The sequence below is a fragment of the Barbus barbus genome (assembly GCF_936440315.1).
Source record: "Barbus barbus genome assembly, chromosome: 5".
Classification (NCBI taxonomy): Eukaryota; Metazoa; Chordata; class Actinopteri; order Cypriniformes; family Cyprinidae; genus Barbus; species Barbus barbus.
Window position 1 is genome coordinate 39,150,920 of NC_136733.1, and position 27,000 is coordinate 39,177,919.

The following is a 27,000-nucleotide window of genomic DNA, read 5'->3' on the forward strand; positions in this document are numbered from 1 at the left end:
CTCAGAACACCCTTAAGCTTAAACTAAAGTATCCATAAAACGATGACAAATTATGTACTTGTTTTTCTTTTGTGGAGACAAATATGTGTCCTTGTTTTAAGACATTCAGAATTAAAACATGAATGCCATCATTTCTACATTTGTTGGCTCCACATTTGACTCGTTCAGATAAAATATTGACAGGGCACAAAGGCGCTCAGCGAGAATTTAGTATTAACTCAAGAGCCACATAACTAGAATTTGTAGAGCCGCTCTGCTGTTTATAAAGTATAAAAACTCACAGTCTTACGATTTCACTAGGACATTCACACCTAGTGAAAATGCACACGCTTTCTCTCTACACTCTCTCAGCCCGAGCCATGTGTCTAATTTAGTCTCTGATCTTTCCTGCCAGTAGCTGAGACCGAGTGCCGCATGTATCTGATTAATCACCCAAGCTCCTCGCTTCACTTCAGGAAGGGCCAGCAACTAATGAAATCATGCAGGAATTAATTTGTTGAGGAGCTAAACATCGCTGCTTGGCTCATCATAACAAGCCCGAAAAGCGTGACTCTCCCCAACAAAACCTTGCTTGCTCCATCCTCCTGCTCTTCTCCAAAACCGAGCCAACAACAGCTTTCATCAGAGACATTCAAAAAGCCCAAGTGAAAAGCCTAAGAAGAAAAAAAAAAAAAAGTTGGATTGAGGATTCAAGGCCTGTGGGAAGGAAAGGAGGAGACTGGAGGGAGGTGGACAGGAGTGTGGGTTGGGCTTAACAAGCCAGGATCTCGTAGATTTAAAGGCGCTGCTAAAAATTTATGGAAGCGTGTTTGGACAGAGGCCATAGCGAACAGCTTGGCCAGCTGAGCGGCAGTGCAGCGGGACGCCTAATAAGCCCTGTGCAATTTTTCACCCCATATTTTATCAATAAAAAAGCAGTTAAAAAAAAAACCCACCGCGGACGCAGCTCTGCGCCGTCCACCATCTGGAGCTGCCTTTCATTCTCTAATCCTGCCGTCATTAAAACGTTTCTTGGCAGTTTGTGGCTCGTTCCCCGTGTGCAGATGTGGAGCGAATCTTCAGATGCTCTCCTGATCAAAGAGCTCTCAAGTCTACACCAGACAGAGAAAACTTACCGCCTTCTGGCTACCGCAGGCCAAGCTGGAGTTACGCCAACATTATTTATTTATTTACACAGTTATTTATTTATCCCGGCCTGCTCATCTCTGCTTCTGTAGGCCATAACTGTGTTCTTTCATTACGTGTTCCGTGATTCAGTCACACCGTTCCAAAACAGGGGCCCCTGGATCCACATTTGGCAGAATTGCACTCATTTATATGTCACCCTTTGACAGCAAGGCCTCAAACTGCAGTTACACAATCCAGAATAAGTACTCATAACACTGACAGGAAAATGAATATACATGCCAAGAATCAGTTTTACACAATACCAGCAATTCACATTGCACACTTGTGTATATTATTGTTTTTTAAATCCTTTTTTTTTTTTTTGAAGGAAGTCACTTATTCTCATCAAGGCTGCATAGAAAATACAGTAAAATCCGTAATATTGTGATTTATTCTTACTTGCATCATTACTCCAGTCTTCAGTGTCACATGATCCTTCAGAAATTGTTCTAATATGATCATTTGGTGCTCAAGAAACATTCCATATAAATGATTTCTGAAGAAAAAGTGTTGGCGTGCTTCCTTCCTTCCTAAAAAGCAAGTGCTATTTAAAACATAGCCTATCTGTAATATTGTGCTGAAAGACATTCACAACTTTTTTTTTGCCAGTTCGGAATTGCCACACTTCTGCCATAAGTCTAAATGTTAACAAAATATTGTTGTTTGTCAAAAGCCTTCCAGCAAAATAATGACAAGTCAGACAAAAGATAGACTGAAGCCATCTGTTCAGATTTTAAGCTACTAATGTCACAATGTTTTTTGTTTGAATGTTCTTTCCTGAAAACCAGTTTGCGCTATTCCACCATGTTTCTTTCGACACCCTCAAAACACATTTTACACAACTATATGATGCAATGCGAGTGCCTGGCCAAAACGCTGCCGATGTGTGCTCTTGAACTGGACTGGGACTAACTAACTATAGTACTCAAGGTAGTGAAAATGTTCATCCAAACTTCATTTAAATCAAATGTGTACTTATTCTAGCCAATTCTTGACAGCAGTTGACATAAAAATGACAATAATAGAAAATATTAATGCAAATACCTTCTACCTGAAAATACAATGTGCAATGCTGCGATATGAATAGCAGTTTGACACATTAAGGAATGGGGCTGGGACAATACATCGATGCAGAATCGATTCGCGGATCGATTCTGAGATTTTCCGAATGCATCGCGATTCCTCTGGAATCGATTCTGAGCTAAGATTTTAACAGCAGATAACGCTCTAAACTAGTATTTATCTGCACATTTAAATGCTCATGAAGAAGAATGCTGAAGTCATGTAATTTCACCTCAGCTCAGAATGCTTTTATGACATGAGATTAATGTAAACACAGCCCACTGTGAACACCCTTGTAATTCGCTTCAACCTTTCTGAATTATATGAATGATTATTTTAGGTTCAAGTGTGTGCAAGGATTTGGAGACAGCAGAGTACAGCAGTTTCTAAAGCATGCAGTGTCATCTGCTGTTCAAAACTAAGCTCAGAATCGATTCCAGAAGAATCGTGATGCATTCGGAAAATCTCAATCGATGCCGAATCATTTCTCGATTCGCAATGCATCGATTTATTTTCCCAGTCCTATTAAGGAATGCAACTAAGCACGAAAATGAGCTTGCATACTTGTGCAGAGTATGTTTAATGCCTTACACGTTCCTTTCCATCAGAACTTTCTCTAGTGTGTAAAAATGTGCAAAACCCCCCCCCAAATTCTAAAATGTATAATACAATTGTTTACAACAAGCACAAAGACCTATTGCAATGACAGGGCATTTTATGCAAGTAGGTGCAAACCAACAGAGCTAGGCTGTGTAAAGTATGTTTAGGGTAGTGCTGTCAAGCGATTAATCGCATTCAAAATAAAAGTTTTTGTTTACATAATGTGTGTACTGTTTATATTTATTATCTATCTATCTATCTATCTATCTATCTATCTATCTATCTATCTATCTATCTATCTATATATCTATCTATATATCTATAAATAAACACACACATGCATGTATACATTTATGAAAAATCTGTTGTTTATATATTAAATATATTTATATATAATGTATAAATACATGTAACTATTTTCAAACTATATACTGTATGTGTGTGTATTTATATATACATAAATATACACAGCACACACACATATATTATGTAAACAAAAACTTTTATTTTAGATGCGATTAATCGCGATTAATCGTTTGACAGCACTAATTTAGGGCCTTACCTGTTTCTTTCCATCTGAGCTTTCTCTAGCATGTAAAAATGATTTCACCCTGCTAGAAAAACAAAAATACAGTACAATACTGTTTACTACAAAAATAGAGGCCTGTTGCGACGACAGGGCATTTTTATGCCAGTAGATACAAACTGACAGAGCTCGCACTGGATTGCAACTTAGCATCATCGCCTTATGGGGCATCAGGGTTGAGGGTGGGCGTTGATGGAGCCCCCCTAAAGCTACTGACGCACATCACACTCATTTGGCAGCCATCCCTCCGTCCATGGGCTTGCATATTCCGGCTGTCAAGGCCATGTGTTAGCTTTCCTACGATCCTCTGCCAGGCGTCTCCCAATGCCCCTCTACAGCAACACCGCGGGTGCTCTGACTGTAGCAGGTTTGTGCTAATGAAGTCAAATTAATTTAATCGAGGCCCCATCTAACCTATCTGTGCTGCCAGCAGGGAGGTGGGGTTAATGCCAGTCTGCTGCTGATTTCGCTCCAGAACAACCCTGTCAGAACTCATAAGAGTTAACGCTCGCTGCTAAGCACGCTAAAGTGCGCACGCTAGCTAGCATATGAAAGTAAATTACACAAATGAAGTTGCAGTATGTTAGGGCTCCTCTGAAGTATAATAAAAGCACAGTGAGACACAGGCTGCCTTAAGTTATAAAACAGCCCAGACTATAACTATGCCATTAAAAGCTGCTAAAAAAGGAAATTCTGGCGAATAAGCGCTAGTGACTAGCATCGTTAGGACTTGCTTCCCTTTACCCCTGTGCCTCAAAAGCCTCTATAAAGTTTTATGTGGGCCTCCTTGATACAATAATAATTTTTTCCTGTAATCTTTCAAGGCCCTCAACCTTTTCCCCTCAGTTTTCATGAGGGACTCAATCGCTGTATCCAAACTATAATTGAAAGCAGTCGGGCTTGTGTGTTTTGGTCGTCATCTCAGAACGCTCGCTCTCTAGAGTGTTTCCTCTTTCTGCATACATCAACATACCTGCAGATTCTGGGTTTTGAAATTTAATACACTAGAGAGTTAGGATTGCACTGGAATTCACCATATATCATCATATGCAAATGATAAAAAATAACATTCTATCTATCTATCTAGCTTTCTTTTTCACCGAACAGACAAACACAGGGTTCTACAGTGAATTGAAATATCTACGAAACTCTTTGATACTTTCCATCGAAAGGCTCATCTCTCATGGGGTGCATTACAATCAATGATATAGGCTAATAGTTGCAGCGAGCCCTCTGCGAGTTGCCTCTGATTGCCGCTGTCATTTTTTGGAAGAGAAGTGAAACCTCAGCTCATGTAAAACTTCTCCAGACAAGCCCTGGCTGGGACAAATCTTGGTTTTCAGCTCCAGTTGGAATCACAAAGCACTGGCAACAAGCTGCGAGTAGTTAACGTCCGCCAATGTTTACTGAATAAGAGGCACTTAAGCATCATGTTTATGCACGATCAGAAATACTCCAGTCTAACACATGTGCACACACACATGCACCAAATGTTTTCTCAGCAGACAACATCTGCATCCAATATGGACTCAATTTTAATTTTATTACTGATGTGGAAAAATGTTTATAGGGTTTGGCTTGTTACTCACACACTTTTCCTAGCAAAAGCACGGGGTAGATTGCCACGACAATCCACCTTTAAAAGCACACATTAACATGCTCAGATTGCGGGAAACACCTGACGTTGATCCACAGTTTTGTTCAAAAAAGGAAAACAGACTCCTAGAATTAGGACAGAAAACCACAGTAACAGAAACCAAGTATCCCAGAAACCATCGCTTACTATTCTACCTGACGTTAGAGTTGGGTTTATTTGGTTGGTCTGAGAGCAGCTTTCTGAATTTGAGTATGCACCAGCGAATTGCAGTCTGCTTGGGAATTTGTTCTAGAAGGTTTCAGATGGACAGAATTGCACTAGCAATCACACCGTGTATGAAAACACACTCATCCGCAGACTGTTCATAATTGCCGTTAACTAATCCTGTTTTCAGAAGATACCTTGAACACCCGTCCCACTCCAGCAATAATTCACATTGTGATTATGTTTGGCCTCACTCAACTTCTCCCCAATGCCAGAATAAACAGACAATGTAATAAGCACTATTTCACAAGTGTTCGTCAAAGTGAATGTGTCCTTGCCAGCCATCTATGATGTGTATTTGCGGAAACATCATTTCAGCGGTGATGCTTTAATGAGTTTGGCGTCAAGCCGTACAGGACATATTACTCTTTCATAGTCAAGTCAAAAACACGAACGCAGTTAAACATTCAGTAATTATTCACTCACCTTATGCCGTTCCAAACCAGTATGCTGCTACTTTTTCCATGGAACACACAAGGAGAAATTTGAAGAACGTTCGCTTTGCTCTTTTCCAAACAATTCATACTGACCACAGATGTCAAACTCAAAAAATGGTGAAAACCAACGTTAAGCAACCACAAAAGTTGGCCATATGGCTCATGTGTTATATTACAAGTCATCTGAAGTCATACAACACCAGTATATGGGGAACAGACTTCAGCAAAAACCAATTACGTATGGCACCAGTGACATCAAACCTACTGCTATGCACCTAAAGATGGCATGTTTCGCTTGTAAACAAACACAGATAAGATTTATGAGCTTATAAATGTGAATATTAGACTTGAACAACAATTTCAGTCTGTTCATGAATAGCTATCACATGGCTTGTAACACGGCTTGCTTTCATGGTGTAGAAAAGGATGAAAGAGAAGAAGTTGAATGACAGTCATTTCATTTTTGGGTGAACTGCTCCTCTAAGCCTTAAATGTTCCCATTTGGATGTCTATTTTTGAAAATGGTTAAAATTTTGCAAAAAGGCCTTCGGTCTCCATCCATTCCAATAGAAACACAAGATTAACATGAAAAATAAAAAAATCTTCAAATTCCACATTGGGTCAGACCTCCGCTTCCGTTCTCATGCTGCGTATAAGTAGTACCACAAAATAGCAAGGAAAACATGGACCAGATGTAACTCCTGACATTCAAAGAAAATACATTCTCGCAAATCGAAGAAGAGAACATTGGAAACAGTCGTAATATAAATAAATTCGAAAGAAAAACGCTTCCATGCTTTAGCGGTTCGGAGAGAGGTAACATTATGATACCATTAAGAGAAAGAAAGAGAAATAGAGTAAGAAAAACGGAGAGAGAGAGAGAGAGGAATTATAGGCAAGCGAGGGAAAGATGTGAGGTGAAGAAAGCCAGAGAAGATAGAGAATGAAAGCCATGCTGGACAGAAGAAAAATGGCATCTCCATATTAAAGTGTGTGTCGAATGTGTCAGTTATAATTTCACGCCGCCCGCGGGGAAGAGAATTAAACCCGTCTGTGCCAGTGTGATCTCATTCACCCTCCGTTCCGAATGCATGCTGAATCCCAGGCTGATGGCGGAATATTGCAGGCAAATTGGTTTTAAATGAAAGCTAGCGTCCTAACCGGCATTCGGCCTCCCTCTCCTCAGCCCTTCCCCAGGTGCACTTAATCTAATTTCATTAAAGAGATGAGGAGCGATGATTGCTTGTGTCGAAACATTAAGCCGCTCCATCTTCACCTCCATAAAAAAACTATTAGAGGCCTGTCAGCAAGCCTGTGGGTGGCCTGTTTATGACGGAATATGTGAAAAGGAGGACGAGAGGAGAGAGAGAAAAGACAGCTAAGAAGGGTCTAGGGGTAGAGGGTACATTACAGATCATTAGTTCCCTCAGATCGTCAAAAATGATGCAGAGAGGAGCAAAGGAGGAAAACACAGCTAAAAAAGGGGCGCGGAAGCCATTTGTCAGGGAGAAAGAGGGGGATGCAGAGGTGCAGATATATAGTAGGTATGAGTGCAGACTAGTCAGTCCAAGTCTAGCAGACTAGGGCAGTCGTGGCCTAATGGATAGAGAGTTGGACTTGTAACCTGAAGGTCGTGGGTTCGAGTCTCAGGTCCGGCAGGGATTGTAGGTGGGGGAGTGAATAACCAACACTCTCTCCATCCTCAATACCACGACTGAGGTGAGACCCTTGAGCAAGGCACTGAACCCCCAACTGCTCCCCGGGCGCCGCAGCATTGGCTGCCCACTGCTCCGGGTGTATGTTCACTACTGAGTGTGCACTTGCATGGGTTAAATGCAGAGCACAAATTCCAAGTATGGGTCACCATACATGGCCACACACCACTTCCCTTTTCCTGAAAGCATGTGGGGCATAGGCTATATGGACATATCTCACAAAAACATGTCTGGGTTATTTAAAGGGATAGTTCACCCAAAAATGAAAATTCTGTTGCTAATTACTCACCCTTTGTGTCGTTTCAAACCTGTAAGACCTCCGTTCATCTTATGAACACAAATTAAGATATTTTTGATGAAATCCAAGGGCTCTCTGACCCTCCCATAGACAGCAAGGGTCCTAGCACGATTAAGGCACAGAAATGTAGTGAGGACATCGTGCTTTGATCTGTGCATAAACAATGCATGCTTACGTTCAGATCATAGCATGCACATGCGTCGTGATACTCTCCAAAACAGTGCCAGGGTGACATGGAGGAGACTAATTTTTTAAACAAAGTTGTTATTTTTGTTTTCTTTGCACACAAAAAGTATTCTGTAGCTTCGTAAATTTACAGTTGAACCACTGATGTCCCATGGACCTTTTTAACGACGTCCTTACTACGTTTCTGTGCCTCAATCGTGGTAGTACCCTTGCTGTCTATGGAGGGTCAGAAAGCTCTCAGATTTCATCAAAAATATCTTAATTTGTGTTGCAAAGGTCTTACAGGTTTGGAACGACATGAGAGTGAGTAATTAATGACAGAATTTTCATTTTTGGGTGAACTATTCCTTTAATGGGTGAATGAATAAATAAATAGATAAATATAATGCATCTACTTTACATACCGAAAACATGCCTTTTAGGCCCAATTAAATTTTGGACGGTTATAATATGTTAATTAAGCAGAATTTGTCCCTAAATTCTCGTTATTATACAGTAATTCTGCAACTTTTAAGAGTCGATAAAAACTTTAATAAACTGATTTAATTATGTATTTAAATCAGCATGAAATCCCAAGATAACTAATATGGTAGTTAAACCATATATTATTCCTTTTTAGTGGTTTGGGGTGTTTATTTGTCATAAAATAATGCCAGTGATGATGATGATAATGAAGATGATGAAGAAATCTAACCTACTTATCATTTTTATTGATTTTACAGAAAATACGAAGAGGCCAGGTTTCGTGAGGTAGATAATAATTGACTATAGATACACCTTCATAAAGGATGCATATAATGAAATTCAGCTTCATCACAATGAGATTTGGTCTGAAGAAATTAATATGCCAATCAATGCCTCACAGATGAGAAACAAAATGTAAAGAGAGCTGAAAATCTCACACTGAAAAAGTCTACCTATACACCACCAAAACATCTCCCAGCATTTCCAGAGTTGTTTTCTAAAAGCCTTGATTCCATAAAAGTCTGGATGCTATCACATGTTTGAAGGAATACAAAAGTACCTACAAATTTATTCTACAGTATAAATGACAATAGTTTGACTGCTGTTTACCAAGCATGCTCAAATTTAGCATGCTAACATATGTTAGCATTAACAACAACTCACACATTAGCAAAAGACACACATGATACAATTTAACCCAGTGCTCTAAAAACAGTAAGTACTAGATTAAGTTAAATTGTATGCCAGCTTGCTTTTTGCTAATGTGCGAGTTGTGATATGCATCAGCATGCTAAATCTGTCGCGTAAACAGCATTCAAACTATTGCCATTTAAATAGTAGTATTATTTTTGTAGGTTACAGATTAGATTGCATGGGTCATATCATTAGATATTCAATAACATACGATAACATTCCGATCAAAAGCATGCTAGCATTACGTTTACATGCAAGACTCTAGGTAAAGGAGTTCATAAAAACAGGTGGGTCTTAAACAGCGGTGGCCCGTCAAATTGGGGCCACCACAAAGATAAAAGCCAAGCATGTGGCACTAATGCTTCCAAAGTCATACTGAACAACGTGATATTTGACAGGACAAATAGCTTGAATTGAGAGAGGGAGAAGGTTTAGGGTGTCAACAACGACAGCAATGCTCGTCAGCTATAAAGCTCTTCAGTTAAAGGGGAAAATGCCCGTGTTTACCTGAAGTGGCTGTCACACGGATGTAACGGACAGAGAGGAATGAAATAACAGAGATCTCTTTAAGCTGCCCAACAAAATAGACAGTTTTCAGTGTTCACCTGTCAGGTGAGATAGAATCACGCCTGACAGCTCTGTCCCAGAGTCGTGCAACTGTCGAAATCTGTGACAATGCAACCACCGGACTGAATGGATCATGTTTTGATTCCAGCGCCGGTCCAGATTCACATACATGTATGCCTTTTGCGACGCACAATCTAAGAACCAGAAGCATTTGTATCGTAACCAATGCAACGTCTAAAATAATCTGCACTATCGTTCAAAAGTCTCTCATGCTCACCAAGGCTGCATTTATTTGATCAAAAATACAGTTTTGATGTTTCATTATAATACTGTGTGAAATATCAAAATAACTAATGCTAACGCTGTAATGTTAAAGCTACATTCCCAGTCTTCAATGTCACATGATCCTTCAGAAATCATTCTAATATGCTGAATTGGTGCTCAAGAAATGTTGAAAACCGTTGTGCTGCTTAATATTTTTTTGGTACACCGTAATACAAGTTTCTTTAATGAATAGAAAGGTCAAAAGAACAGCATTTATCTGTAATATCAATCATTTTAGACATGTCTACTGTACAATACCAATATGAAACAATACCAAATGAACGGCAGTATACGTTACCAAACAAATGCATAGTAATAAATAGCAGCAAAATATTGTGAATCAAACAAATCCAATTCAAACCAATGAAACTGATCTAATCCAAACCATCAGAATCAAATTCCCACTTTCTAGAGGATGTACTTGAACTGCTATTCGCAAGCAATTTGACTTGAGTAATGAAGTGACTTACTGCCAAGTATGGTGACCCATACTCGGAATTCATGCTCTGCATTTCACCCATCCAAAGTGCACACACACAGCAGTGAACACACACACACACACGCACCGTGATCACACACACACACACGCACCGTGATCACACACCCGGAGCAGTGGGCAGCCATGCTGCGGCGCCCGGGGAGCAGTTGGGGGTTCGGTGCCTTGCTCAAGGGCACCTCAGTCGTGGTATTAAGGGTGGAGAGAGCGCTGGACATTCACTCCCCCCACCTACAATCCCTGCCGGCCCGAGACTCGAACCCGCAACCTTCGGATTACGAGTCCGACTCTCTAACCATTAGGCCACGACTTCCCCTAATGTAAAACTATGAAGAGTGGACGTTACATACCAGAATGGAGTCAGACTAAATTTTCTAAAACAATGTCTAAATAGCTATTTTGCTATTGGTAAACATTATCCAATACACAAAGCCTAAATGACGTCAGTGGAAAGTAAAGTCATGTTGTAGAAAGATCTGATTAAAGATGACTATATATATCTAGCAATAACATGCATTGACCATTCACAATAAGAACAGTATAACATACATGCTAGAAATGTGTTAGAAATACTGGCGCACAAAAAAGGAATCCAGATAAAGAGTTCAACTACTTTAAATGTGTTCTTCAGCAATGTTCAATCTTTCTGTACAGGAACCTTTAAAAGGAAATCATTTCCTTGAGAAGCACACACAAAACCAGCTGTCAGCCATTTCTGAACAGGACAAGATTGTTCCAAAAAGAACAATGAAAACAAAAATCATAAAATGCTCTGTACGAATATAAATCGCATCCACTATCTCCAAAACTTTTGGCCGCAACTGCGTATGTAATTTCAGCGATGGCTCTAACCCTCAGGTGGTATCATCTGTCATGCACCGCGTGAGCTGTTTTCTGTGAACAAGTCGTGATGTCTTTGTTAATAAGTGGACTCGATCTACACATCAAGCAATTTTATTCAAATCAGCCCAACTGATTACGCCCCTCCAGCGCACCTGCCGGCTGTTTTATAATGTAGTAATGTGTAAAAAAGCCATGAGAGAGAATTTTCACGTTCTTCATGCCGCTGTTCAAAGGAGCTATTGTTCACGGGAAGACACCTGTTACTATTCAACAGGAGGGAAAGAGTAATGCTTTAGATTAGATTTAAATGTATACAATTACAAATAACAGTGTTTATTCTTTTCTTTATGCAAAGCAATTATGATGAGTGATTTTTGAAGTGGTAAACATGTTATCTTGCTTGTGCTTGCTGTTTAAAATGGATAAGTTCATAGAAAAACACCTATGAGGTGTTCACCTGCGCACCTGGACACAAACACCACAACAGCCATGGCTCATTTTCTCAATGCCCTCACCTACAACTATTATCTCCAGTAGAAGAGACAAGAAATCCTAACCTGATGCACTCTTCCGAAGGAACACAAACCCTCTCTGATTCGGAGCGCTGCAATCGCTTCCATATGTTCTCACGAACATGAAGGAAAAGTCTGCTTCTGCATTTAACATGGACAGGATTACCCTTCATGTGCTATATATATATATCTCCATCTAGGATCGGGTACTCTTAATCTTAATTTTAAATTTCAACATGGCAAAAGAAACCAAAAACTGACCTTGAAATTAAAGAGCAAGTACTTTAAAATCCTACACTATTTAGTGCACTTAAATAATACATGTATATTACTGTCAAAGGTTTGCATTTTATTAATGTTCATTTTAATAAAATACATGGTCTGAAATATATTTTAAGTATATTTTAAAAGTAATTTATTCCTGTGAAGCAAAGCTGAATTTACAACAGCCATTATTCCAGTCTTCAGTGTCACACGATCCTTTAGAAATCATTCAAATATGCTTCTTTTTTTTTTTTTGCATTATTGATGCATTGTTTTTCTGGGTGAACAGAAAATGAACAGCCTCTATTTAAATTTAAAAAATTGTAACATTATTCATGTACTGTCACTTTTGCTCAGTTTAATCTGTTCTTGCTGAGTCAAAGTTTTCAGTAGTAGTGTATAGCCTATATTACAACCTTACAGTACTTTTAGGCCGTAGAATTGCATTGCATTAATTGCAAATATGATATTACCACAGTGCCATGCTAAAAAAATAGTTTTAATAATGGCCAGAACTCGCACTAGGATCAACACAGAATTATTCAAATAAAAATGTACGCTGCATGCCTCACACCTGGCCACATTTTCCCTCTACTTTCTTTGCCCTAGATCTGTTATGATCAGTTTGAATGCCTAGAAACACATAAACGAACACATAAATAACTCGTGACCGATAAAATGCATCCACAATATCGTCATAACGAGACCCACAGAGAAACAAAGAACGTAAAAGGCCCTAAAATAAGTGTGGAATACCCTGATTCTCTTTTTTCTGAAGCATACTAGTGCTAAAATAACAGCAGCCTCTAAAAGTCCCTCTCTTCATCGTGTCAAATCCAAAGAGGTTTTCTCTTACCATCTGCCTCAATGAGGAGAGAGATAAAAGCCTATTGACTAGCGTGAGCTGCGGTTAATGCAAATTGCTGCTCGCTATCAATGTATTATTTATAGAGCGCGCAGGAGACGTTTTCCACTGAACTGGGAGCTTGGCTTACAGGAGATTAGTTATGCTATCACATTCATTTAGCAGGGAGTAATTGCTTAACTGCAGGGGAATTAACACGTGTTACACTTCCACTGGAGCTACATGCTGTTTATATGGGTGACAGACATTACAGGGTTATCAATATTAAAAGATAAACAAGCGCTAAAGGAGCCGGGAAAAACATTCCACCGGAAAAGATCTGGCAACCTACAAACCGCTAACCAAATCTCGAAAGCATTCGTGACCAGAGCGCATTTGAATAACAAATTAGACACAATGGTATAATCTGAGGCCTATCTATCCATCACTATATGGCTCTAGCTGTTGTTTCTATTGCAAAGAATATGCAAATGTTACACCTCACGAGTAGCTTGCGTGGATGCTCTATATATCACATTAAACAAGAGAACCTGCAAATTTAGATAAGACCGCAATGGATAACGCGTCTGACTACGGATCAGAAGATTCTAGGTTTGACTCCTGGCTGGCTCGCTCTGCAGTTTTATGGGGAAGTTGTGGCCTAATGGTTAGAGAGTCGGACTCGTAATCCAAAGGTTGTGGGTTCGAGTCTCCGGCCGGCAGGGATTGTAGGTGGGGGGAGTGAATGTACAGCGCTCTCTCCACCCTCAATACCACGACTGAGGTGCCCTTGAGCAAGGCACCGAAGCCCCAACTGCTCCCCGGGCGCCGCAGCATAAATGGCTGCCCACTGCTCCGGGTGTGTGTTCACGGTGTGTGTGTGTTCACTGCTGTGTGTGTGTGTTCACTGCTGTGTGTGTGCACGTTGGATGGGTTAAATGCAGAGCACGAATTCCGAGTATGGGTCACCATACTTGGCCATATGTCACTTCACTTTCACTTTCACTTTCTGTCATTTAACGTCCACTGACGACATAACAAATCAAATTATAAACCAGCGACAATATTTTACCTGCACATCAAAACGGTCATGCAAATGATGTGCACTTTTACACAGAAACATCTACCGTCGAGGTCGTGGTAATGCATGATAGAGAATTTCACCCTGGTAGCTCATTTCTAATCGATGATTAGAGGTTGAACTAGCCTCGTCTCCATAATAGTTGTTAGAAGGTTAAAAAATGCACCTTTCAGAAACAGGACACTACTCTAATGCTAATAAAAATAAGAATTACAGTTACTTCAGCTAATCATAGACACTTTTGAATTAACTAGCACAAACATCAAGACAGGTGTCTACTTTTCAAAGCAGTTGAACTGAACACAATGACACCTCACAGAAAGCTTAAAACACTTCCGCAATAAGTGTACTTTCTCTCTATCGCACTGTGTTTGCCTTTGTATCGCTTTAATATGCAAATAAACAATCACAATTTTCTGTCATCTACACACATACACAAACACGCTTGCAGACAGGAGACAGGCTTTCATACTATAAACTCTTACTCACTCCACGGCGGGTTAGGTAAACACACAAACACTCATGAAAAGAAGTCTTACCTTGTCATCGATGTCACGCTCGCTGTCACACTGTAAGGAGATAGTGAGAAGAAAAAGATATGAGAGAATTATTCATTCATTCTCCGACCTCATTATCGGTTCAGGTATGATTTTTACGGCTCCTCTTTTTTTCCTTCTTTCGGTGACACCTTTCAACAAAAATGGAGGTGATGAAGGGGATAAAGTGATGCATTTGAAAGAGGCTGCCATGGTTCAAAAGTGAGACACCATAAAATCCAACTTTTCCATCGGGTGTCAGGAGCGGGTTGAGAGTCGAGCGGCTCCACGGATCATAATAGATGGAAAGTTAAGGGGAAATTATTCGTATATGGATGAGATGCTGGCAAATTACTGGGGGAAAAATATCCGGAAGCTAGGTGACAGCCCGCCGGCACTGAGACAAAAACTCAAAGCAAGTGAATTTCACATCTTACATTTAGCTTTATAGCGTACAACAACAGAGAAGCATTTAGAGGAAAGTTCTGAGGAAAAACCAGGAAAAGCCCATTCTTAACCATTACTTTTTTTTATATTTATATTCACTCTCTCTCTCTGTATATATGTATGTTACAGCTAATATTTTAGTGTTTTGTAAAAAATAAATAAAAAAATATTACAAAGTTAACAGAAAGGTGAACGGTGCAGGGAAGAGGCTTCATGAAAGACTAACTAATTTACGAGGGACAGTTGAGCACAGAAAACGGCCACTGGTACAAACTTTAAAACATCTAAAAACAATTTAAAAAAAAATCTAATTAGGATACACTGTCTCCCTCTCTCCATGTTACAAAATACCCTCTACAACACTTAGAAGGCACAGGAGTGCCGTATTCCTCCATAAATTTTTCATGCCGGGCCATTATTGCACACTCTTGTGCTTCTAGCCTTTCGTTTTGAACGACATTTCAGGTCTCACAGCATAAATGGACTGCAATTATGCATATGCAAATGAGCAATTACAAGCCATTTGCACTTAAAAGACTGATCACAACCACTCACTTTTGTTTTCTTAATGAGGATCTGAAGTTCGTGTTTTTTGCCTACTGAGAATTTTCCATTCAACCTTCTTTAGTCTCCACTTAGAATATGATTGCTTGTTTACATCTAAGTTTGCATGCATTCATTAACGAGAGATATTCAAGAGTATAGTCTATAGTTCAGTGGTGGAGAGCCACAGCCCTGCAGAGTTCAGCTCCATCCCTAATTAAAACTCACCTGCATGTAGCTTTCTAGTAACCTTTCAGACCTTGATTGTTCAGGTGTGTTTGATTAGGGTTGAAGCAAGACTCTGCAGGGCTGCGGCTCTCCAGGACCGACGTTCGCCACCCCTGCTATAGTTGAACATGTCTCCGAGACTTTCCAACTTTATCCATTGTCACAATGCAAGAAACGCCACTCACACAAAAGTCACTTTCATAACAAGCATCTTTCTGCTGGTCAGCAAATGTTTGTGACCAACTTGAACCCCATGTGGAAGTCTTTCATCCTCATGAAAAACTGGTGATCACATGCATTTATAATAAAATTACTGGATTGTACCTGTGAAAATCGCTGAACAATGGTAAATAACTGCATTTTAAGAAGGTACTATGTTACTTAAATACATTTTAAAAATAAATAAATAGCAACAAATTTGCAAGAAGGTTCCATTTGTTAACATGAGATCAGTCAAAAGTACTTCTAAAGCATCAAAACATCTTGGTTAAAATAAAAGTTACTTAATATTTAGTGAATATTTACTAATAAATTAATCAAATCAAAAGTTGCATTTGTTAATATTATTCAATGCACCTAATAATGAAAAGTAGTATAAAAGTAGTACATTCACAAAGACTAATAAATACCAAATGTATTGCTCATGGTTAATGTTAGTTAATGCATTAACAAATGAGTAAAGTGTTGGAAAATATTACCAAATAAAAAAAGATGGGATGGATGGATGGATGAATGAATAAAATAATAAAAAAAAACATTTAAATCTTCTGTCTATCTTATTTAAAACAAACAAACAAACAAAAAAGACAGGGATGACAGAGAAGAGGTAAGAGCATCCCTGTTTTTAGCTGCCGATGCCCATTATCTGTTTTGAATGTGTTATAAACAATAAAACCATCAAGAGAACAGACACGTTTCCACTAATACTGCCAGGTCCTGCTCAAACAAGCAGCTTTCTTGTGGCTTGATTTGCTTGTGCGTGTGTATGCAGAGGTTACGCTTAACCGTACAGCCTCCCACACAGGGTTTCACCGCACACTTTCCTATAGCTTGCATGAAAATAAAGATTAGACAAAAACTGCAGCCAGGGACAGGAAAACTCTGAGCGCTCTTAAATTCAAAAGCCTGCATTCACTCAGTGGAAATTCAGCACAGTTTAGCAGCGCGCCTTTGTGTGTATAGATGTTTCATGCACATTTGTGTGAGTCTATGCTGTGGATTAGAGAAACCCATTCATTGACTGTGTCCTTTGCAGCAATGGCTAAACAAATCCTAATTGCTCAACTCAAATCATCCACTGTAGGTCCAAGGCATTAGCACAAACAAAAGTGGCTTAGCCGATTGTCAATCATGTTCTTATTCAGGTGGGATTTTCTTGTTGAGCGATGTGGATGTCAAACAGTTCAAAGTCAACAGCTTTGTCAGTGATTCAAACTCGTGGTTATATTTCTCTGCTCTAGTAAGTAACAAAAGCTGAGTTTGACTGCATCTGGTATAACGGCCATTGTGGCTAACATTCCACCCTGAATGTAATGTTTGCGAGGCCGTAAGATATAAGATTGTGTGCATTATGTGGGCGTGAATATGTACGCACTTTGAACACACAAGACTTGGGCACACCTACATCCTGTGCGGCAAGAAGAGGCCCAACTGAACCCAAAAGAGGGCAAGAACAGAAAAAGGTAGACCTGAGCAGAGAGCAACAGGAGACAAACAGGAAGACATGGAGCGAATTCATTCAGAACAGAGTGCAAAAATAATTCTGAGAAACAAAACCATATTTGGAGTGAAAAAGGCACACAATTTCGGATTCCTTCACTATACCATGACTTTGTGCTCTGGATAATTATATAGAGTGTTTTTGATACAACTGTTAATTAAAAAAAATAAGTAATTAGTGTAATTATTACAATAAATTGTCGTGTGTATGTATACACTGTATATAAAGCTACACATATAGTGTGAGTGCATGTGTGTGGAGTAATATTTTGTCATTATTTCATTTTACACAACAACATACAGTATTTACTTCTTTTATTTAATCTAAAACATTTAAAAAACACAAGAAAAGGTTTTAAATTAAATAAAAGAAGTATAATTAATGGAGTATATCTTATGAGAAAAAAACGAGATGATAGAAAATAATTGGCATGATTGTGACTATCTCTGCTCGTGACAGCGGTGCCCTGTCTGTTTGATCACCGTCCAGAGCACAAAACATAGATCTATAAATCTGACATACCTGCGGAGAGGACAGCAGTGACTCAGACCGAAATTAAATACCGCGATAAACACAGCAGACAGAGACAGAGTAGAAAAACATGAGATGGGCACAGTGAACGATACAATAAAATGTGGTGTTATGTTTACATTGGACATTACAGCTTCTCCTGTCATCTCCCGTGAAGATGGTTTTGACATTTAAACAGCTTTCTTCACATTTGGTGAGCGTGCTTTATTTACAGACTCCCTTGTGCACGCCGTGGCACGTCCGCATGTGTGTGAGCGAGCGAGTGTGATTTATTCACAGCGAGTCTCGCTCTGGACCCCGTGGCTTGGGTTTTGGCCTGCCGACGGGCTTATATATTTCAGCTGAAATGGGAATGGGAGGAGAGGGGGGGAACTGTCTAATATTTCAGAACATTTTCCTGGCAGCATTTTAATAGACACGCACACCAAGGGGGGGAAGACAATAAGCGTTGCGCATCCCGGAGCACATTGAAACCGACTGCCCAAATCAATAACACAGTTGCACCTGTCACATGCTGAGGAGATTGGGAATGAATTGGCCTTGGAGGGGGAGTGAGAAACTAGCCTGACGACAGCCATGCTGGCTCAACATCAGCGTCTGCCTGGGGATGACAGGATGCCAGAGAGACCAAAAAATATGCAAAAGCAGATCTCAGCACCTTCCGTGAATACATTTCGCTGTCAGCGCCATGGCAACAGAACAACAGTGACATCATCGGGGGCTGTCAGCACGTGCAATAATAACCAGGCCCGTCTGCTGCGGATCGGACACAACAACGAGCGCCTCGTGATCCATATGGAGAAAAGAACATCTAGAGCACTCAATTTGTCTTAAAAAAAGTTTAGCCGGGGAATATCATCATCCAAAGATGAGGACCTTTTGAACATGTGGAGACTGAAAAATAGACTCTGTCCCCATTCCTGTAAGCATCCTCTTTGGCCGTTGTTATAAGTTAGATGAGTCCTGGTAGGAATGCACATATCCTCATAGAAACTGATATATGATGTTACAGTCTCTGTGAGCTCGTCCAGATCATCAGCAGCTTTCTTCTTTAACACAGTTACATCTGTACACCACCTTTCATTGATGTAAAAGCACGGCCACGCGATTTCCCCGTTGATTCCGCGCCGCGATCTGCTCTGATCAGCATGAAATTAGGCAGATGTAGCACACTGTCTGGAATGGTGTCGTTCAGACAGGTTTCCGTGAAGCACGGAGCAGCAGAGTTTGAAAAGTCCTTGTTTAAACGGGAAAGCAGAAGGAGTTCGTCCGTTTTGTTAGGTAGAGAGCGGAGATTAGCCAGATGGATGCTAGGCAACGGCATTCGAAATCCACGCTGCCTGAGCTGCACGAGCGCGCCAGCTCGCTTCCCTCGTCTGCGCGTCCTAAAGCGTCTAAACAGCACCGCAGCTCCGCCGACTACTATGTTCCGCAAAACATCCGAATAATCGAAAACCGGTTGGAGATTTTGTGGAGTGTGTTCAGCAGTTCTTCCTTGGTGAAACTGACCGTGTTGGACAAACACAATGGCTGCCATGTGCATCATTTGTTTCAGATGATATATAAATATAAATTTGAAAAAAATTGACCCTTATGACAATTTTGTGGTCCAGGGTCACATATACAGTCATGGCCAAAAATAATCGCCACACTTGGTAAATATGATCAAAGAAAGCTGTGAAAATTTATCTGCATTGTTAATCCTTTTGATCTTTTATTTTAAAAATTCACAAAAATCTAACCTTTCATTAGATAATAAGAATTTAAAATGGGGGGAAATATCAGCATGAAATAAAAAAAATTCTCAAATACACGTTAAAATAAAAAATATAATTATATTCCCAAAATCTTTGTAAATGGCTGTAAGAAGAATCTTTTGGAAACGTAATTGGAATCATTCTGGAGCCATAAACAACATATTAGATATTTTTCTAAACTGCATTTACATTTCCGCATTTTACAGGGACATTTATCCAAACTGACTTACAATGGAAACTAATCAAAAACAGTTACTAACTAAAACAATGCATTTGACTACAAAAAAAACAAAAAAACAAGTGATGTCGCTAAATCTTTTATTCTTTGTCAGAACGAAAATCATGTTCAAGCTCATATAATCACAGAGGCTAACTTCTTCCTGGAAGGTCAAGCAGAGGTGAAGGTCAAAGTTCAATTCTAGGCTTTCAAATGTACATTTAGCACAAACAATCCATTGTAGCAGTGAGTGAGTCCGTGAATACACTACAGGCTTTAAATAATTGAACACAAGGCTGTATCTGTTAGTGTTCACTTTAGGCGACTCTCCCTCTCAGCGGCCCAGTGGGAAACTTGAGTCACTTCAGACAGTCTCAAGGGCCCGAGTGTAGATGCTAGTAGTGTAACTCCAACTAGCATGACAAACAACAAAAGGCCGGTGCTCACAGGCATCAATTACATGACTTTTGGCCAAGAATGATTTTGTCCCAACCACCTTATTAATTAGTTTGTGACAAATTCTTTACTACAGGCCAGATCTAATTATCAAAACAATACACAGTCATATTAAAATATTTGGTAACACTTTACAATAAGGTTTCATTTGTTAACACTAGTTCATATGAACTATTAAAGAACAACAGTTCCACAGCTTTTATTAATCTTAATGTTACTAAATTTACTAAAACATTTTTTTAAATCAAACATTACATGAACTGTGAACTAACGTAAACAATGAACAATTTTATTTTTAAACAACCTTAAAATAAATGTTAATAAATGCTTAGAAAATATATTGCAGTTAACTAATGCATTAATATAATATAAATAAAAAATATTCTCATACAATAGTTAGTTCATGTTAGCTAATGCATTAATGTTAAAAATGAGACCTTATTCAAGTGTTAGCAAATATTTGAGCATAATCTAATTCATATTCATGAGCTATGCATTTATCATGCTATTTTACTGTATTTTTGATCAAATAATGCAGCCTCGTTGAGCATAAGAAACCTTATGCATAATAAATGTTAAAAATTCTAAATTACAAACTTTTGAACAGTTATAGTATAATATAATATATAATAATAGAATGTCGATTTTTTTTTTCCAAAGAAAAACTGAATGCTTTAAAATGACAGACCTTAGTGTAAAGCGTTACTAAATATTTGAGCATAGCCTAATTAATATTCATGAGCATTAACTCCACCATGCTGTGACATCACCAGGGCATTCGAAACGGTCCTCCTCTCCAAAACACGCTTTGGCGCCACTGTCTCCACAGTTTTTAATACAAAGCAAAGTCCGTGCCAATGCTAAACATCTTACCCAAGCAAACAGTTCCTGGAGCCTCTCTTACACAAAAGCATGTTAGAAACAAAAATGGCTCCTTACAATGGCAAAGGAAAGAAAAATAATCTGAGTTTTTGTCTATAAATACATCAACATCCCGACTCGAGGTCAACAAAGAGCTTTCACAGAACTTTGCCAGCATAATATTTCAGTCGAGCGCCAACCTTCAGAGACGAGAAGACACCAGCTCTCCTTGACCCCAGCATAAATGATGGATCAAAACCAGCCGCCCACACTTTGATTTGATCAAGGCATCAAATTCATGCAACAGTTTGACATGTGACTTTGCCTTTGGGCATTATGGGAAGTGACTGGACCAAAGAGAAGATGGATTAAGAACTATTGATTTGATCAGGGGGGCTGAAGGTAGAAATAGAGAGTGAGAGAGAGATAATGATGAATATAGGAAAAGAAGAGTGTGAGTTGATGTGGGAGGGATGCAGAGAGAGAGAGAGAGAGGATACAAGAAAGACTGGCAGTCTGTTAAAGGGTCAGATGAAAAAATGATAAATGAAAACTGTGTAACGAAAACTTTAAATAATATAAATGTTTGGAATCATTACAATTTTTTCATGTTTTTAAAAGGCGGCTAAAAACAAACAAAAAAACCCCAGAAAAGATACGCCAGCTAGTGAAAGTTATTCTTAAGGCTGTCATCAAAGACAGTGTAGCTTTTCTTGTTTTACATAATTATGCCCACACAAAACAGAAGTGACTAACCAATCAACAAAATCGGGTGAAAAGGCATATTTTTTTGTCTAACGCTTTTCTAAAGAAACAATGTTCATTAAATGTGCCTTTGCCCTTGGACGGTGGCATTTAAGCATAACTTAAATAAATGCACTGAACTGGAAAGCATTGTCTGGCCATTTACTGCATCAGGAACATTCATAAAAATAATATTTCTATAACTTTAAGGCTCTTGTGGGAATCACAGATGTGTGTTTGAACTGTCAAAGTGATGAGATTTACCTTACATCATATTACATATGTTGATAGACATTTGCTATAATGGGATTTTTTAATGAGACTGTGGGAATAAGATTTCCACACTTGTAGAAACACAAATCATCCTGCACACAAGAGCATTTTAAGTAGAAAAATGTGATGAATGTCTTTAAATACAACATCTAAACAATGTCTTGAGGTGTGGTGACCATAGTATAAGTGGAATAATTGATGTCGGTCAGTTGAATAATTCGATTTTTTAATAATTCAACAGCCCGCCACCAATTATTCCTCATTTCACTCTAATAAGTCACATTACAGATGTTTAATACATTTCTTCAAGCTATCGGCTAAACACTGTAAGAATTACAGAACCTCAGACACTTTGAACTTCTGAGATGGACAACAGGCATCTGTCTCCACATCCCACTGAGAGAAAATGTGGGAAAACGCCTCTCACACATATGCATTAGTTCCTTTTTAGCCCCTCACCCATCCTTCCCTTCACTCAGAATGGTCAATAGTAGAATGTAATGTTCTACATTAATGCAAGTGATATTTACAGTCATGTTTGGTATCATTTGAATTGTCTCAGGGCGACTGGTACAATGGTCTCATTCCTATAAGAAGGTAATACAGATCCTAAGTTCAGAGATATGTTGCACACTGTAGAGGGCGGGTCAGTTCCCAGTGCCTTTCATGCAAAATTAACTTTTGTCCCAAAAGCTGTTAACTCGATCAATGCAAATTCCAATTGTTAGCTCCTGTGTCCATCTCGGGGGATGTTGGTCTTGGTCTGAAGTACTTAAGGAAATGTTGCAAAAGGATCGGGGCGATTCTGTAGCCAGAAGCCCGTAGTGTGGTGTGTCTCTATACTTCACACTGTGTATTTCTATAAAGTCAGGTATGCATCCTTTACTCGTAGATTTATCTTTGACAATTCGATGTTTTGTATCGATATGATTTGATCTCTCTGAATTGGCATAACACATACAGTATTTACCTGACTGATAATAAATTGTTACATATGACCTTATTCTGTTTTACTCTATAATTATTGACTCTAGTAGATTACGTTGTATCCTTGTTAGCCGAATGAACGAGTAAATATAAAGTCAAGAGTTAACTAGAATAATCAAATATCAGAAGAATACTAATTAGAAATAGACAAACAACCAATTTGCATTTCAACCAAAATACGAGGTCATAATAAAATGGAGTCAGATTAGAGTTTAACTTAAATTAAAGAACTTTGCGCATTGAAAAGACTGAACACGCAGGAAACCTTTAGCCACCACTGGATACCTTCTTTGTGGACCTTACAACTGGAATCGTTTGGTTGTAATCACTGAGTAATGCCTGCAAACGAGCCAAGCAGCGCCTCTGTGGCTCTCAGCTGCCGGCCCATGAGAACATTCGAGACGTCTTACAGCGTTTGGCTATGTGTGATGTGACAGGGAATCTCAAAAGGAGAGTTAGGGAGTTTTTACAGCACTTAGAGCCTATTTACACTTAGTCACTTCATGTGTCTTGATCGATCATCTGCTATCTGTTAGGATATGCATATCCCACTCACACATGGCCACATGAACATGTCTCTGCAAAACAGATCTAGCACTCCTTCAAAACTGGATTTACTATTCCTGCACTATATGTAAATACAGTGGAGCTGAGTTCCACAAAGACCCTAACATCAGATTAATATCAGACGCTAATAAACGTCAGATATTTTACTGTCCAATACTATCAAATGTATAGTTTCTGCAAATAAAAAACTGTTCATTATCATATAATTTACAGTGAAAATGAGAAAAAAATATTGCTAGAATTATTTTTATTATTATTAATGAGCATTAGGATGTTTTCTGTTTTTTAATGAATGTTTATTTCATTATTTTAGTGTCGTGTGAGTTACCCTGACAGTGTTTTGTCTTTGTGTATATGACTCTATCCTCCATCTATATACATGTTCAGGTTGGCACTCAAAACAGCAAAAGTTATACAATTTTTTAAATGTTATTAACAGTTAATGTGACAATTATTGGAGTATGCTTTACGAGAAAATACTATTTCAGCTTTTCTACTTCAACATTTCACATTTAATTCAATGTTCTTGTCATTTCTTTGTAATTGTTTGTGATATTTACTAGCAATTTCTGAGTAAAGATTGTTTCTACACCATTTTTTTTCCCAGTGTATATCAACCGCAAAACAAACTGGAAACAGAAACACACACACACACACACACACACACACACACGTCTAGTCAGCTATCCTTGTAGGGACTCTCCATAGGTGTAACGGTTTTTATACTTTACAAATCGCATTTTCTATCGCCCTACACCAACCCTACACCTAAACTTACCTCTTACAGGAAACTTTGTGCATTTTTACTTTCTCAAAAAAACTCATTCTGTATGATTTATAAGCTTTTGTCAATTGAGGTCCCCACTGTGACATGAGTCCCCATGAGTCTGTGTGTATTCAGGTTTAAGTCCCCACTAGGATATATAAACCTGTACACACACACACAGCGCACTAGGCCGTAGGAATTTAAGTGAGGGTGCTGAAGAAATTAGGCAGGAAAGGAAGGAAATGGGATGTTGACTTGAACTGGCCTCCAGGGCAGCAAAGAGCCTCTCTCTCTGCAGTCTGAATGTGTGTGTGTCTGACAGCTTGATGGAGTGAGTGGAGGTCTCTCCATGGCCTGCGTGCAGCGTACCACAGAACAGATTGAGCCTACGGGCATTTCTCTCGTCTTCAATCTCTCGCTCTCTTCTGTGTCCTTGTATGGGCTGCAAAACACTGAGAATAAAGCGAGGATGGATGGATCAGAGACAAGACAGAGCGGGAGAGAGCGAGAGGGAGAAAGAAGACTCAGCAGTTGAGTCATTGGCCCGCTCTGTTCCCTCACTGTGGTGTGTGTATGTGCACGTATCAGTTCCTAGGAGGCCAGAGCTCTGATTTCTGGGGGCAGTCAGCTGTTTCATACTCGACTCGTCATTCAGCCACAGGGCTCCTCACGACGGGTGACAGAGACCGTCAGGGAGGTGGCTTTCTTTCTCTTTTAATTTCAGTTTTTCAATTTAGTGTGCATCACTGGCTTGGCATAAACACATTTGAGCACATTTGTACTGCCAAAGAAAAAATAATAAATAAATAAAATAAAATAGTTGAAAGAGGGAAAAATAGTAACAAATAAAATGTGAAATAAAATGAAAATTCATAATAATAATAAAAAAAAGTTTAATAAAATAAAATCAATAAAAATTATAAAATAAGTTAAAATAGAGGAAACTAGTGGCATATACAATAATACAAAGCTATAAAATAAAACAAAAACCAATGCAGAATAAAATAATAAAAATAAAATAAAATGAAACAAAAGTTGTATGAATGAATTAATGAATGCAGGATCAAATAAATGATCAAATAAATTGTTAAATGAGATGAAAAAATAAAAATAAAAAAAATAAATGAAATTAATACAATTAAATATGTGCAAGATGAGTAGAGACAAAAAGTTGTCAAATTAAAAAGCAGAATAAAAATTTTAAAATAAAACAAATTCAAAATTAATTCAAATATAATAACAAAAATGAAAACAAAAATAATGTAATAAATTAAAAAATGAACAACAGCCATTTTATTTGAGAAAAAAATAAAGGGAGGTAACAAAAATGAAAGAAATCTCCAGGTTAGTGTCGGTCTAGATCTCTGGTATTGTCTTTCCGCTAGGATGAATATGGTGACAGCAGCCTATGACTCAGCTGTGGCCTTAATCAATGATGTTCCAAAACATTTTGTTTTGCATGATAAGTATTTGGCTCTCGCATTTTAGCAACATGATCAGTGTCTATAATACCCTGTCAGAGCACATGTTCTTGCTGGACATAATTAATCAGTCAAAGGTGAGAGCACACAGCCACACAAACGTACAAGCGCAGAGAGAGAAATGAATAGATCTGCAGACTTAGCTAGGCTGATTTAAACTGTTGGGCTCTGCTTCAAACACTAGTGAGGTGCCACACACTCTGCTGTCTAGGTAGTTATATTTTCAGGCATCCTAACCAAAATGGAACCTCATAAGTGTTCTGAAGCAGAAAACAACAGAAAAATTGCTCCTCATTAACACAAGACAGTCAACTAGCGCTTGCACTGAATTCCAGTGCAATATCATTACTGTTTTTCCTTTCATGAACACTCCTATGATGTCTTAATTGGCTGTTTTTGAGTTGTTGTGTTTCTATCAGAGTGTATCTGGATGTCAAAGAACAAGCAAAGATCTGTACTGTGTCTGCATTTGTACACGGTATATCAGTTGTTTGCTTGTATTATTTAGTTTTTCATCGTCGTGAGCTGCATCTCTGTTTAGCTTCGACTGATCAAAACTTGGAGCGCAGCTTGTGAAGTATTCTTGAAATAAAATTTAAAAAGAGTAACAAAGAAACCGAGAGTGGAAAAAGCAAAAGAGAGGAAATATAAGACAAAGCAGGAGAAAGAGCAAGTAAGAGAGAGAGAGAGAGAGACACAGAAAGAGAGAGAGCACATCCTCAGGCGTTGAATAATTTAGAGAAGCAAAGGGAGGACAAAACAAAAGAGCAAGAGAAAAACACTGGCATTTTGACCCAGTGCAATAACTACACCAGAAATATCACAGACATGCTTTCTCTCTCTCACACACACACACACACACACACACACACACACACACACACA

General features: G+C 38.8%; 1 protein-coding gene across 11 annotated transcripts in view; it reads right to left on the minus strand.

Moving 5' to 3' along the window:
• The window catches only part of LOC306870136 (fibrosin-1-like protein), a 283,720-nt gene that overhangs the window by 91,957 nt on the left and 164,763 nt on the right, over nt 1-27,000 (minus strand). For all 11 annotated transcript variants that reach the window (XM_079417233.1, XM_079417238.1, XM_079417232.1 and 8 more), the window contains one exon: nt 14,541-14,570. In XM_079417233.1, coding sequence (XP_079273359.1) covers nt 14,541-14,570 — 30 coding nt within the window. The remainder of the gene's footprint in view (nt 1-14,540; nt 14,571-27,000) is intronic.